The 16865-nt window shown below is 39.9% G+C and overlaps 1 protein-coding gene across 2 annotated transcripts in view; it reads right to left on the bottom strand.

Moving 5' to 3' along the window:
* LOC139759651 (uncharacterized) overlaps window positions 1–16865 on the bottom strand; it is a 144893-nt gene that overhangs the window by 25910 nt on the left and 102118 nt on the right. For both annotated transcript variants that reach the window (XM_071682045.1, XM_071682044.1), the window contains exons 15-17: window positions 16226–16316; window positions 11864–11999; window positions 2047–2272 (exon numbers count right to left, since the gene is read on the bottom strand). In XM_071682045.1, coding sequence (XP_071538146.1) covers window positions 2047–2272; window positions 11864–11999; window positions 16226–16316 — 453 coding nt within the window. The remainder of the gene's footprint in view (window positions 1–2046; window positions 2273–11863; window positions 12000–16225; window positions 16317–16865) is intronic.

Below are 16865 nucleotides of genomic sequence, written 5' to 3' on the forward strand. Positions count from 1 at the left end.
GTTTGGTAAAGTGTGTGGAAGAAGAAAGTTAAGAGTAAATGTGAATAAGAGCAAGGTTATTAGGTACAGTAGGGTTGAGGGTCAAGTCAATTGGGAGGTGAGTTTGAATGGAGAAAAACTGGAGGAAGTGAAGTGTTTTAGATATCTGGGAGTGGATCTGGCAGCGGATGGAACCATGGAAGCGGAAGTGGATCATAGGGTGGGGGAGGGGGCGAAAATTCTGGGGGCCTTGAAGAATGTGTGGAAGTCGAGAACATTATCTCGGAAAGCAAAAATGGGTATGTTTGAAGGAATAGTGGTTCCAACAATGTTGTATGGTTGCGAGGCGTGGGCTATGGATAGAGTTGTGCGCAGGAGGATGGATGTGCTGGAAATGAGATGTTTGAGGACAATGTGTGGTGTGAGGTGGTTTGATCGAGTGAGTAACGTAAGGGTAAGAGAGATGTGTGGAAATAAAAAGAGCGTGGTTGAGAGAGCAGAAGAGGGTGTTTTGAAGTGGTTTGGGCACATGGAGAGGATGAGTGAGGAAAGATTGACCAAGAGGATATATGTGTCGGAGGTGGAGGGAACAAGGAGAAGAGGGAGACCAAACTGGAGGTGGAAAGATGGAGTGAAAAAGATTTTGTGTGATCGGGGCCTGAACATGCAGGAGGGTGAAAGGAGGGCAAGGAATAGAGTGAATTGGAGCGATGTGGTATACCGGGGCTGACGTGCTGTCAGTGGATTGAATCAAGGCATGTGAAGCGTCTGGGGTAAACCATGGAAAGCTGTGTAGGTATGTATATTTGCGTGTGTGGACGTATGTATATACATGTGTATGGGGGGGGGTTGGGCCATTTCTTTCGTCTGTTTCCTTGCGCTACCTCGCAAACGCGGGAGACAGCGACAAAGTATGAAAAAAAAAAAAAAAAAAAAAACCATTCTGTAAAGCATACACCTGATCCACATATCCTCTACCACTCCTGAAACCATGCTGTTCCTCTCTGATCTGATGCTCTGTGTATGCCTTCATCCGTCTCAATCACCACCCTCCCATACAACTTACCAGGAAAACTCAACAAACATTTCATTATAGTTTAAACACTCACTACTGATCCCCTTTTCTTTTAGACAATGGCACTATACATGCATTTTACCATTCCTCAAGCACATCACCATTATCTATACGTAAAATGAAAATCCTAAATAACCAATTAACAGCACAGTCTCCCTCTCTTATGAAATTCAACTGCAATTCCATCTACTGCAGCTGCATTGACTCAATTTGTCTTATGCAACACTTTCACCACCTCTTCTCTCTTCACTAAACCACTCTCCATGACTCTTTCACTCTGCATACCAACCTGACCTATCTGCCATCCTTTCATCAAACACATTTAACAGTCCTTCAAAACACTCAGACTCCTCCTCACTTCATCACTACCTGTTACCACTTCCCCAATGTTTCAATTTGTTTTCTTGATTTTTGCGCACTATTAACCTCTTTTCAAAACTTACTCTCCCTGAAGTTTACTGATACTCAACCCAACTCTCATTTACCCTTTTATTCAATCCCTGCAACTACCTCTTAACCACCTGATGCTTTATCTTATGTATCTCCCAATCATTAGCACTCTGCCTTGTAAGTACTACCTATATACCCCTCTTTTCTATTTCACTATCAACTTTACTTCTTCATCCCAACACTCACTACCCATTTTTAACCTGACCACCTCCCAGGACATGCAACAATATAACAATCAAAGGACATAATATGAAATTAAGCAAATGCCTTGTTAAAAAAGATGCAATGAAGCACTTTTATAGTATAAGAGTGGAAGATGAATGAAATTATATAACTGAAGACATGGTTAATTTAAATGGCATAAAAAATCAAGAAAGTTGTATGATAGAAAATATTGATGAGATGAGGCCCCATAAGTGAAAAACTCCCTCCCAGTACAGGACAAATATGTAATTACAATGAAATCAACTCAAACATTATCTTATATACAAAATGTTAAGCTTAAAAGTTATTCATGCTACTGATAAAGGATTTTTACTCACTTTAAAGTTATTACTCATTGTTTCATTCTGGTTGGACATACTGGTAATAATCATCTGATATTCTGCTATTTTGGTCTCCATTTTACTTTCAAGACAAGTGATTTTTTCATGGTGTGAAATTTCCCTCTTGCTTAATTCTTCAGAAAGTGATGACAACTGTCTTACGATTCCATCTTTCTCAGACTGTAGGAAGCTGTGCTCTGCTTGAATTGCTGACAATTCCGACCTAAAAAAAAAATTATATAAGGAACATATAAATCAGACTTGATGTATCTACTGGAGTACGTATGTATGAGAGTAAGTATCAGAGAGCTGTAGAGGGTTTGGTAAAATGGTGTGGACATATGGAGAGGATGAATGAGAAGAGGATACCTAAGATGTTGCATGTGTTAGAAGTAGAGGGAACAAGAAAATGGGGCAACCCTAGATTGAGATAAAATGGAGTGAAAGATGCTTCGAGTGTTTGGGGCCTTAACATGCAGGAGGGTATAATGGATGCAAAGTATAGAGGGAACTGGAGTGAAGTGCTATACAGGAGGTGATGCTGTCAATGAGCTGAACAAAAAAGGGGTAAATGAAAGTCAGGGGAAACCAGCCTAAATAATGATATGGAGATCTGGTTTTGACGCATTAAAGCTAGAGAATGAATGTAAAGCCATTCTTTGTCTGTTCTTGGTACTATCTTGCTATGAGGGAAATAACAAATATATGAAAATAAGTTATTACTTGCACTACCATAGGGATTTTTTTTTTACAAATACCAAACCACTAAATACTATATTATCACTGGCATCTGAAAAAGTCCCAAACTGCTTCCATAAGGCAAACATCAGAAACCTTACATAAGCTCAAATTATGTGAAATCAGCTGGATATATGTCTGATATTTAGAGGATGATTTACCATGTTATCAAATATATTCTTCACCATCACATTTCTCTGATTACTCATTATTACTGGAAAATACAGTGTTCCTGATCATGCACATAATCTTTTAAAATTAGGTTACAGCAACTTTATCACACAGACTACTGGAGATTACTTACTGGTACATATATGTTGGAGGATCACATCTAAATGTACAATAGTACCTTATCATCTCTACTTCCTCAATGTACTAGCTTTCCCTTATCCTAATCCCATATTTGTGATTGATCATTATTCAGAATTCATCTAGAAGAAACAGGTGTTATTTGATTGCTAGACTTCTTCTCAGATGCATTTACCAGAGAACCAGAGCAGTACAAATTCTTTCTTAGATGCATTTACCAGAGAACCAGAGCTGTGCAAATTACAGCTAAAAAATCAAAAAAGGATATCACCATTTTTAGGCCCACTTGGAATTCTGTCATGTATGTCTATAAGGTCACTTTTCTTTCACAGTCCACATCTTTCTCTTTTCTATCTATCACTAAGTTGTAAAAAAGACAATTGACCAGTTCTCTGGCTTTCATAGGTTCCTTCTTTTTTATATTTGCAGTACAATATTCTAATGCTAAATAATTCAGTTGAAATGTGTAGACCTACAATTAGTGACTAGATTCAGGGTTGATTAATCATTCAATATCTTTTGGGAATTCTGGTTACCAACCCCTCAAGCCTTTCACTTCTTTGGACATCATGAGAAATCTTATATAGCACCTGCTCTACACACTGTAAGACTTTTACTACCTCTCATCACCACTTGAAATTTCAGCTGACATTTGGTTCCACCAATAACTCATAAATATCACTAACAGTCTAATACCACAGATTGAGAAAATTTAACAGTTACCCATAGATTGTCATGGGAGGTCCATGTATATGGACACCCACTATCCTTGATACCTAGGATAGACAGGAGGATTGAAACTATAAATGAAACAGAACAATTATGTTTCTGAGCTGTTTTTAATGAAAAATCAAAATAATTGTAAGGGAGATGAATAAAAATACCAACAAGATTTGTTTAGATTATAGCTCTACATTGTATGAGTGTAATAGTTTTACACAGTAGTAGTGTTATAGCTTCACATTATAGCAGTTTTATAACACTTTGGCAGTGTTATGGCTACACTACCTAGTAGTTGGTAGGCAGCCACCAACCAAGGTGTATATTACCAGTACTACCCGCCTGGGTATTGGGAGGCTTAGTGAAGGCTGTGTAGTGAGCCAGGACTTAAGTGGTTGTCAAGCAACTCATTCTTCCTGACTCTAGATTTTTGTGTTGTGAGTGCTAGGCACTAGCCTTGCCTTTTGGCAAAATGGTAGAAGCAATAGACAAGAGGCAGTAAGTAGGAACATTAGACAGGAGCATTAAGTTGAAACAGTGGGTAAGAACATTAGCTGGGAACATTAGGTAGGAGTCTCTGAACACACTGCACTCGAGTTGCCTTATGCCAGCAGCCTCTTAACGGTAAAGTACTAAAGGATAGGAACTAACACTGGAGTTCACCAGTTATGGACATTCTTTTGCTAAGACTACTCCCTTGAGGTAGTTCCTAAAGGAACAGGCATCAGATATATGGATAGATAAATAGAAAACTAGTGCTACAGCTTTATAATGTGGTAATGCTTGAGCTTTATAAAAAGTAGTAGCATTAAAAGGTAGTAGTTGGGAGGTAGCCACTGACCAAGGGTTAGTGTGATGGCAGCACAATAAGCCAGCACTTCAGTGGTTGTCAAGTTGAACTTCTCTGACCCAGGTGGTTGTCTTTTTTTCTATTCTCTATGACGCAGGTGGTTGTCTTTTTTTCTAAGTCATCCACACGTGGACTGCTGGCATTCTGTCCATACACATACAGTCTCCTTGTTACACATAACACCTGACAACACTTAAATCTCCCAACTCATTCTTTGTAACTTAAGATTTTCCTGTGGTAAATGCTGTGTGCTTGCCAGGCCTTTTGGCAAAATGGTAGGAGCAACAGAGAGAAATAGTAGGTAGGAACATTAGGCAAGAGCATTAGGTAGAATTTAAATACAGTAGTAGGCAGGAACACTAAGCAGGCGCATTAGGTAGAAGAAGTAGGATGGAACATTAGGCATGAACATTAGGCAGAAGTAGTTGATAAGAGTAATAGATAGGAGCCTCTAAAAACACCGTGCTAGAGTTGCCCTCTGCCAGTGGCCTGTTAAGGGTGAGGCACTACAGGATAAGATGCAGTATGGGAGTTCACCAGTTATGGAGACTCTTTAGCCATGGCCATCCCCTTGAGGGAGTTCCTAATGGAGCAGGCATCAGAGATATAGATAGATAGATAGACAGTAGTGCTACAGCTTTACAATGGCCTTCATGGATTCCATGAGCCATATCAACTGAATTACTCAAAACTCTCTTAGATGTCAGTCATGTGCATCCACATCTCATGTTTTACATAAACTCCCACTCTCTCTTGCCCCAAAATAAATGTGATGGGCATTTTTAGTCTTACAATAAAGAAACAATTATTGCAGTACTTGTGTTTATATTTCTGGTAAAGAGAAAATCATTTGCTCATTCATTCATGTAAATAAAGTACTGCCTATGTTACTGATATATAAATAAGAAAGAAATAATGTAACATCCCTTGGGGATAAGGGAGAAAGAATTCTACCCACTATTCCCTTTGTCATAGAGGATCCCTAAGAGGGAAAGGAACAGGGGGCTGGAAACCCTCCCCTTCTTTTAATTCAAGTCTTAAAAAAAAAGATGGAACAGAAAAGAGAGCCAAGCGAGGAGTGCTCTGGAGCGTCTGGATGCATGTGAATGTAACCATGGTGACAAAATTAGAGATTGGTAATATGTCTGAGGGAGGAACCCAGATGTTCAGGCTTTGAACAAAACAAAACTCAAGGATACAGGGGAAGAATGGTTTTACAATTTCTTTGGGGTAAAGTCAGGGGTTGGTGTGAGGATCAGGGATAATGAAGGGGTAAAACTACGATTTGTTTTAAATGTAGACTTTATATTTGGTGAACTTTATATTCATTAAGAAAATATTTTTTGTGTTCAAACAATTTAGTAATTTGTAAATCTAAATTCGTACTATAGTCAAAAAGTACCGTTAGGGAAAGTTTAAATATAGAAAAAATTTAATTAAAGAACATTTAAAATTTTGTACCTTTTGTATCAGGGAAAATTCAAATCTGAGTAAATTAGGAATCCTGAAAAAAGAATAGCTTAAAAAGTTAAAGCTGTCTTAGTGGCAAATAAGTTTTTAAAATTTTTTTCAGTGGTGAAATGCCAAGTGAGTCTTTTAACATCTGATTGTTTTAGAAAATATTTAATTTTGTCTAAATGTAAGGCGTGTGTATGTGTAGGAAGAGAGGAAAGTGATTGGTTCTCAGTGAATGTAGGCTTGCAGCAGGGGTGTGTGATGTCTCCATGGTTGTTTAATTTGTTTATGGATGGGGTTGTTAGGGAGGTGAATGCAAGAGTTTTGGAAAGAAGGGCAAGTATGCAGTCTGTTGTGGATGAGAGAGCTTGGGAAGTGAGTCAGTTGTTCTTTGCTGATGATACAGTGCTGGTGGCTGATTCATGTGAGAAACTGCAGAAGCTGGTGACTGAGTTTGGTAAAGTGTGTGAAAGAAGAGAGTTGAGAGTAAACGTGAATAAGAGCAAGGTTATTAGGTACAGTAGGGTTGAGGGTCAAGTCAATTGGGAGGTAAGTTTGAATGGAGAAAAACTGGAGGAAGTAAAGTGTTTTAGATATCTGGGAGTGGATCTGGCAGCGGATGGAACCATGGAAGCAGAAGTGAATCATAGGGTGGGGGAGGGGGCGAAAATCCTGGGAGCCTTGAAGAATGTGTGGTAGTCGAGAACATTATCTCGGAAAGCAAAAATGGGTATGTTTGAAGGAATAGTGGTTCCAACAATGTTGTATGGCTGCGAGGCGTGGGCTATGGATAGAGTTGTGCGCAGGAGGGTGGATGTGCTGGAAATGAGATGTTTGAGGACAATATGTGGTGTGAGGTGGTTTGATCGAGTAAGTAATGTAAGGGTAAGAGAGATGTGTGGAAATAAAAAGAGCATGGCTGAGAGAGCAGAAGAGGGTGTTTTGAAATGGTTTGGGCACATGGAAAGAATGAGTGAGGAAAGATTGACCATGAGGATATATGTGTCGGAGGTGGAGGGAACAAGAAGTGGGAGACCAAATTGGAGGTGGAAAGATGAAGTGAAAAAGATTTTGTGTGATCGGGGCCTGAACATGCAGGAGGGTGAAAGGAGGGCAAGGAATAGAGTGAATTGGATTGATGTGGTATACCGGGGTCAACGTGATGTCAATGGATTGAATCAGGGCATATGAAGCGTCTTGGGTAAACCATGGAAAGTTGTGTGGGGCCTGGATGTGGAAAGGGAGCTGTGGTTTTGGGCATTATTGCATGACAGCTAGAGACTGAGTGTGAACGAATGGGGCCTTTGTTGTCTTTTCCTAGTGCTACCTCGCACACATGAGGGGGGAGGGGGATGTTATTCCATGTGTGGCGAGGTGGCGATGGGAATGAATAAAGGCAGACACTGTGATTTGTGTGCATGTGTTTATATGTATGTGTCTGTGTGTGTATATATATATGTACATTGAGATGTATGGGTATGTATATTTGCGTGTGTGGACGTGTATGTATATACAAGTGTATGGGGGTGGGTTGGGCCATTTCTTTTGTCTGTTTCCTTGCGCTACCTCGCAAACGCGGGAGACAGCGACAAAGCAAAATAAATATAAATAAATATTATTATACTCTGTCGCTGTCTCCTGTGTTAGCGAGGTAGCACAAGAAAACAAACAAAAAAATGGCCCAACCCACCCAAATGCACATGTGTATACATACATGCCCATGCACGCACATATACATATCTATACATTTCGACGTATACATCATATACATACACAGACATATACATATATAAACATATACATGTTCATACTTTCTGCTTTCATCCATTCCCATCGCCACCTCACCACACATGAAATGGCACCTCCCTCCCGCTGCACGTGTGCGAGGTAGCGCTAGGAAAGGACAACAAAGACCACATTCATTCACACTCAGTCTCTAGCTGTCATGTGTAATGCACAAAAACTGCAGCTCCCTTTCCACATCCAAATCCCACAAAACATTCCATGGTATACCCCAGATGCTTCACATGCCCTGGTTCAATCCACTGAGAGCACGTCGAGCCCGGTATACCACATCACTCCAAATCACTCTATTCCTTACGCGCCTCTCACCCTCCTGTATGTTTCGGCCCTGATAGCTCAAACTCTTTTTCATTCCATTATCCACCTCCAATTTGGTTTCTCACTTCTCCTCGTTCCCTCCACCTCTGACACATATATCCTCTTGGTCAATCTTTCCTCACTCATTCCCTCCATGCAACCAAACCATTTCAATACACCCTCTTCTGCTCTCTCAACCACACTCTTTTTATTACCACACACCTCTCTTACCCTTTCATTACTTACTCGATCAAACCACCCTCACCACATATTGGCCTCAAACATCTCATTTCCAACACATCCACCCTCCTCCGCACAACTCTATCAATAGCCCACGCCTTGCAACTATATAACATTGTTGGAACCACTATTCTGTAAAACATACACATTTTTGCTCTCCGAGATAAAGTTCTTGCCTTCCACACATTCTTGAACACTCCCAGAACCTTCGCCCCCTCTCCTACCCTGTGATTCACTTATGCTTCCATGGTTCCATTCGCTGCGAAATCCACTCCCAGATATTTAAGACGCTTCACTTCCTCCAGTTTTTCTCCATGCAAACTTACGTCCCAATTTACTTGACCCTCAACCCCACTGAACTTAATAACTTTGCTCTTATTCACATCTCAGCTTTCTTCTTTCACACACTTTACCAAATTCAGTCACCAGCTTCTGCAGTTTCTCATCCGAATCAGCCACCAACGCTGTATCATCAGCAAACAACAACTGACTCGCTTTCCAAAACCTCTCATTCACAACAGACAGCATACTTGCCCCTCTCTCCAAATCCCTTGATTCACCTCCCTAACAACTCCATCCATAAACAAATTAAACAACCATGGAGACATCACGCACCCCTGCCGCAAACCGACATTCACTAGGAACTAATCACTTTTCTCTCTTCCTACTCGTACACATGCCTTACATCCTCAATAAAAACTTTTTACTGCTTCTAGCAACTTACCTCCCACACCATATACTCTTAATACCTTCCACAGAGCATCTCTATCAACTCTATCATATGCCTTCTCCAGATCCATTAATGCTACATACATATCCATTTGTTTTCCTAAGTATTTCTCACATACAATCTTTAAAACAAACACCTGATCCACACATCCTCTACCACTTCTGAAACCACACTGCTCTTCCCCAATCTGATGATCTGTACATGCCTTCACCCTCTCAAGCAATACCCTCCCATATAATATCCCAGGAATACTCAACAAATTTATACCTCTGTAATTTGAGCACTCACTTTATCCCCTTTCCCTTTGTACAATGGCACTATGCATGCATTCCACCAATCCTCAGGCACTTCACCATGAACCATACATGCACTGGATATCCTCACCAACTAGTCAACAACACAGTCACCCCTTTTTTTTTAATAAATTCCACCGCAATACCATCCAATCACGCCGCTTTGCTGGCTTTCATCTTCCACAAAGCTTTTACTACCTCTTCTCTGTTTACCAAACCATTCTCCCTGACCCTTTCACTTCGCACACCACCTCGACCAAAACACACTATATCTGCCATTCTATCATCAAACACATTCAACAAACCTTCAAAATACTCACTCCATCTCTTTCTCACTTCACCACTACTTGTTATTAGCTCCCCATTAGCCCCCTTCACCGATGTTCCAATTTGTTCTCTTGTCTTACGCACTTTATTTACCTCCTTTCAAGACATCTTTTTATTCTCTCTAAACTTTAACAATACTTTCTCACCCCAACTCTCATTTCCCATCTTTTTCACCTCTTGCACCTTTCTCTTGACCTCCTGCCTCTTTCTCTTATACGTCTCCCAATCATTTGCACTATTTCCCCGCAAAAATCATCCAAATGCCTCTCTCCTCTCTTTCACTAACAATCATACTTCGTCATCCCACCACTCACCACCCTTTCTAATCTGCCCACCTCCCACTTTTCTCATATCACAGGCATCTTTTGTGGAAGCCATCACTGCTTCCCAAAAACCTAGCCTGCCCAGTGATGTTTAAATCTAATGGCCGCAGTAGTATAACCGTGCTAAGGTAGCATAATAATTTGTCCCTTAATTGGGGACTGGTATGAATGGCTGAACAAGAAATTTACTGTCTCTATTGAAAACTTTGAAATTTACGTTTAAGTGAAAAGGTTTAAATGAAATGGGGGGGACATGAAGACCCTATAAATCTTCATATTTTGGTAGATAAATCTTAAAAATTAGTTATATGTTTGATGTTATTGGGCTATGATATTTTGTTGGGGCAACAGGAATATGATAAGTAACTGCTCTGTTTACAAAGGTTGATTATTTCTATTTCGAAAACTATAATGATCCTCTATTGGAGAAATCAGATTAAGTTACTTTGGGAATAACAGTGTAATCTTTTTTGCGAGTTCATATCGAAAAAATGGTATGCGACCTCGATGTTGGATTAAAGATCCTTAACGGCGTAAGGGCTCTTAAAGGAGGTTTGTTTGACATTTAAATCTTTACATGATTTGAGTTCAGTCCTGCGTGAGCCAGGTCAGTTTCTATCTCCCATGAAAGAGGTTGATTCTTTTAGTACGAAAGGATTTAAGAATTGAAATAATTTTTTTGTATGGAATATCACTTTGGCAGAATTCATGCATTAAATTTAGGATCTAATTATATAGAATTTAATGTCTACTGGTAATTTTCTTTCTTTCTTTCATACTATTCGCCATTTCCCGAGACAGCGAGGTAGCGTGAAGAACAGAGGACTGGGCCTTTGAGGGAATATCCTCACCTGGCCCCCTTTGTTCCTTCTTTTGGAAAAAAAAAAAAAAAAATACTGGTAATATGTTAACCTATTCTTTGTAAAGTGTAAGTTATGCTGATAATTTTCATTATTTCTGCTTTACAGTATTTGCTAGTTATTATTTGTGTCTTAGTTGCTGTGGCATTTGTAACTTTGATGGAGAGGAAAGTGCTAGGTATGTACAAATTCATAAAGGTCCTGCTAATGTGGGGATACTCTAATTCTCTATCAAACAACCAACAGCAATGTGTACAGGGTGAGAGAGAGTGTATGAGCCAGCTGCCTGCCTAGCTGGGATTGATGCAGCAAGGCCTGACCCCTGTGAGGGCTGGCAGCCTTGATGATAACAATAAAACAACAGCAACAAGAGTTGAGCATAACCAACTACTGACCTACAGTCATTCGTTACATTAACTGCTCGCCACAAAGCTGTGACAAAGTTTGAGGATGAATTTGCACAGTTAGTGGCTACAGAAAACTTAGCCCCAGAACAAGTGTATAATGCTGACGAATCTGCCCTGTACCGGATTGTATGCCACAAAAAAACCCTTACTCACGATAGTGGAGTCTCCATCAGGGGGTACTTCTGATGTAACATTAAAAACCTTGTTTGGAAGCATTAATGGTTGAATTATTTCCCGTTTTAAGCAATATGTACGTGGAGCTGGCAAGGGTAGGGGTCTGGTATATATTTACACAGGGGGTTCCTTTAGAAGTTAATTTCTGTTTTTCGGCATTTTCTTTGGTCCGGTAATGACCAAGTTCCAATGTTACCAGATTAAAGATGTTCAACCTGTACTGTTGTTAAACATACTTTTATCATATTCAGAAAATACATCATACTCAAGTATTAACTGATTACTTACTGTAACTGTTGCACTTTAAGTTGAGCTGCTTCAAAATCAGCCTGTAGCTGATACTTTTCAGACTGCAGTTCATTCAAACTAGCTTCTGGTGGACGATTCTTTTGTCTTAAGACACTAGCTGCTCTCACTTTGTACCCTATTTGGATATACAAAGCAAACTTACATTAAAAAATAACAATAATATGTAAAGTGAGTGGGCATCAGACTGTAAAATAAACAAGGGATAATGCACTTTCACAAAAACAAGTCCACTTGAATAGAAGCCAAAATAACTTGGTCTTAATAAAGCCATTAAAAACGATGTTGGGATATAAGTAAAGGGATTATACACTACATAACGATAAAAAGGTGACAGCTTAGTGTGTCTAGTCTCTAAGAATATCACAATGTGAAAAGCAGTGTTTGATATGCTATGAGCCAGCAAAATCTTTATTAAGAGAGAAACAAGACTTACACGAAATATAAAACTATATGATTAGTTTGAAGTCAAAATGAATGTAATGATGGCTACATTACACCGTAATTGTTCATCAATCTGTCTAGCTAGCTATCCATATCTCCGATGCCTGTTTCCAACTGGAACTCCCTCAAGGGATGGCCAATGCAACAGAGTCTCCATAAGTAGCTATTGCTCCTTCTTACCCTTTAGTGACTACCCTTAGAAAGCCACTGTCAGAGGGAACTCTAGCACAGTGTTTACAGAGGCTCCTACCTAATGTTCCTATTGACTACTTTTACTTAATGCTCCTGCCTAATGTTCCTACCTACTACTCTTACCTAATATTTCTACCTAATATTCCTGCCTAAATATTTCTATCTATTGCTCCTACCATTTTGCCAAATGGCAGGGCTAACACATAGTGATCACCACACCAAAATCTAGAGTTACAACAAATGAGCTGTTTGAGTTAAGTGTTGTCAAAGAAAGATTGTGGACAGAATGCCGGTAGTCCATGTGTGGGTATGGAAGAAAGAAAAGACAGCTACCAGGACCATAGGAAAGCGATTTGACGCTGACTGAAGCACTGGCTTGCTATGCTGCCATCACAAACCGACAGCTACCAGGATCACAGGAAAGCAATTTGACAACCACTGAAGCACTGGCTTGCTATGCAGCCATCACAAACCCTTCTGATGCCCAGGCAGGAAGAACTGGCAATATACCTCCCTAGTCATTGGCTGCCTACCAATTACTACATAGAAATATGTATTCATTAAAAAAATATTTAGTCAACTTAATTTGTACTGAAACAAACTCTAGAAAAATTGTGGAAAGGGAAACACTTAGAGGAATACTAATGCATCTATCAGTGCTAAAGGAAATTTCCCCTCATACACTGGCAAACTTTGATTCTTCCACAAGAAGGTCAAGGGAGTTACCAGGATGGATTATATCTTTTTTTACCAAGGGATTATTTTTTCCCCATAAATTCCTGCGGTAGTGCCACAAACAGACGAAGAAAGGCCACATCGCTCATATCCATTCTCTAGCTGTCATGTGAAATGAACTAAAAGGTATAAGCACTCAATCAATTTCCAAAGTCAAGGTATGAAATAATCTTCCCATTGATTTACTTATACCCCTCTGCACACAAGGGTATTTTATATCTATAGCAAATCACTGTGAGTGAGTTAAACATGACCTCATTTTGCTAAAACTATGCTGTCTCTCACTTACGCAATCCCAACTCTGTAGAAATTCATCCACTTGTTTTCTAATTTATTTTATTATTTATTTTGCTTTGTCGCTGTCTCCCATGTTAGTGAGGTAGCGCAAGGAAACAGACAAAAGAATGGCCCAACCCGCCCACATACACATGTATATACATACACGTCCACACACGCAAATATACATACCTATACATCTCAATGTACACATATATATATATATATATACACACACACAGACATATACATATATACACTTGTACATAATTCATACTGTCTGCCTTTATTTGTTCCCATCGCCACCTTGCCACACATGGAATAACAACCCCCTCCCCCCTCATGTGTGCGAGGTAGCGCTAGGAAAAGACACCAAAGGCCCCATTCGTTCACACTCAGTCTCTAGCTGTCATGTAATAATGCACTGAAACCACAGCTCCCTTTCCACATCCAGGCCCCACACAACTTTCCATGGTTTACCCCAGATGCTTCACAAGCCCTGGTTCAATCCATTGACAGCACGTCTACCCCGGTATACCACATCATTCCAATTCACTCTATTCCTTGCATGCCTTTCACCCTTCTGCATGTTCAGGCCCCAATCACTCAAAATCTTTTTCATTCCATCTTTCCACCTCCAATTTGGTCTCTTACTTCTCCTCGTTCCCTTCACCTCTGAAAGATATATCCTCTTGGTCAATCTTTCCTCACTCATTCTCTCCATGTGGTCAAACCATTTCAAAACACCCTCTTCAGCTCTCTCACCCACACTCTTTTTATTTCCACACATCTCTCTTACCCTTACAATACTTACTCGATCAAACCACCTCACACCACATATTGTCCTCAAACATCTCATTTCCAGCACATCCACCCTCCTGCGCACAACTCTATCCATAGCCCACACCTCGCAACCATACAACATTATTGGAACCACTATTCCTTCAAACATAGCCATTTTTGCTTTACGAGATAATGTTCTCGACTTCCAAACATTCTTCAAGGCTCCCAGAATTTTCGCCCCCCTCCCCCACCCTTTTTCTCTGGGGATAGGGGAGAAAGAATACTTCCCACGCATTCCTCACGTGTCATAGAAAGCGACTAAAGGGGACGGGAGCGGGGGGCCAGAAACCCTCCCCTCCTTGTATTTTAACTTTCTAAAAGGGGAAACAGTTTTCTAATTACCTTTTCCAAAACCTAACACATCACTCTATAATGACCCTGGTCTGTAGATCAGCAACTGTTCCTGGTCTCTTTTCTTACTGATAGGTATGACATTTACCATTTTCTATATCCTTGGCTCTTTGCCTCTCACCAGTGACATCTTGAACAGTACTTCAAGTGGTTTACCTAATGTATCTACATGTATCTTCAGCACATATGGTGAAATCTTATGTGGACCATGAGCCTTCTATGGGTCAAGTCCATTTAGTATTCTATCAATATCTTTTTTTAGATATCTCCGTGATTTCTAAAACTTCCTATAGTGTACAGGGATTTTTTAGGTCAATGCTTGTTTTGTGTAAAGATGTCTGTTAAGTGTTCCTTACTAAGAGGTTTTTAAGATTCTACACAGGCAACTCTTAGTGCAAATACAAATTATGGATATGTACTCACAATGAAAAATCTGGGACTCAGCTATGAGTATTACAATAATATAGTAAGCCTTGTTATTTTAGCAAGCACTCATGAATACATTCATGTATTTATGTATGTATGTATACGTTGAGATGTATAGGTATGTATATGTGCGTGTGTGGATGTGTATGTATATACATGTGTATGTGGGTGGGCTGGGCCATTCTTTCGTCTGTTTCCTTGCGCTACCTCGCTAACGCTGGAGACAGCGACAAAGTATAATAAATATATAAAATCATTATACTTTGTCGCTGACTTTCGCGTTAGTGAGGTAGCGCAAGGAAACAGATGAAAGAATGACCCAACCCACCCACATACACATGTATATACATAAATGCCCACACACGCACTTATACATACCTATACATTTCAACGTATACATACATATACATACACAGACATACACATATAAACACATGTACATATTGATCATGCTGCCTTCATCCATTCCTACTGCCACCCCGCCACACATAAGATGGCACCCCCCTTCCCCCGCATGTGTGTGAGGTAGTGCTAGGAAAAGACAACAAAGACCACATTCATTCACACTCAGTCATATGTAATGCACTGAAACCACAGCTCCCTTTCCACATCTAGGCCCCACAAAACTTCCCATGGTATACCCCAGATGCTTCATATGCCCTGGTTCAATCCACTGACAGCACATCGACCCCAGTATACCACATCATTCCAATTCACTCTATTCTTTGCACGCCTTTCACCATCCTGTATGTTCTGGCCCCGATTGCTCAAAATCTTTTTCACTCCATCCTTCCACCTCCAATTTGGTCACCCACTTCTCCTCGTTCATAGCACCATGAAAAAACCTACTCTTTGTGAGCATATCCTTTCCTTCAGTCATCAAATTATGTTCAAGCAGTTGCCATAGCCCAGTGAAAGTAATTGTGATTGACTGTCCTTTAATAGAATTAGTTATACCAGTAAAATGCCATGACAGGAATTCATTTGAATGACAAAACTACTTTCTCACTATGTAAGGAATGGTGAACTAATATGAAGAAAAAATACATACAGTGAATAAAACAGGAGCATACTAACCTTCAAATTCATTCTGAACAGCAGTCAGCTCAGCCATAAGCTGCTGAACTTCTGCTTTGTATTTCAAATGCTGCTCCTCTAAGACTTCTATCTGTACAAAATAAAGGTTTAAAGCAAAATATAAAATCATTATATTTGGTATTTCATGAAAGCCTGAGGCAAACTTTAAATATACATAAAATATATCATCTGACTCAAGTTGATCCAGAGTGAAGTTATAACTAATGATAACACTACCCACATGGGAGCTATTAGCCACTATATTAAACCCTTTCAAGTTATCAAAATATATTCTTCCTTTTTAAACAGCTTTGTAGATGATACAACCTTTGATGTAGCTATTATTTATTTTTTTATTATACTTTGTCGCTGTCTCCTGCATTTGCGAGGTAGCGCAAGGAAACAGACGAAAGAAATGGCCCAACCCCCCCCCCCATACACATGTATATACATACGTCCACACACGCAAATATACATACCTACACAGCTTTCCATGGCTTACCCCAGACGCCTCACATGCCTTGATTCAATCCACTGACAGCACGTCAATCCCGGTATACCACATCGCTCCAATTCACTCTATTCCTTGCCCTCCTTTCACCCTCCTGCATGTTCAGGCCCCGATCACACAAAATCTTTT

The sequence above is a fragment of the Panulirus ornatus genome, chromosome 33, assembly GCF_036320965.1.
Source record: "Panulirus ornatus isolate Po-2019 chromosome 33, ASM3632096v1, whole genome shotgun sequence".
NCBI lineage: Eukaryota > Metazoa > Arthropoda > Malacostraca > Decapoda > Palinuridae > Panulirus > Panulirus ornatus.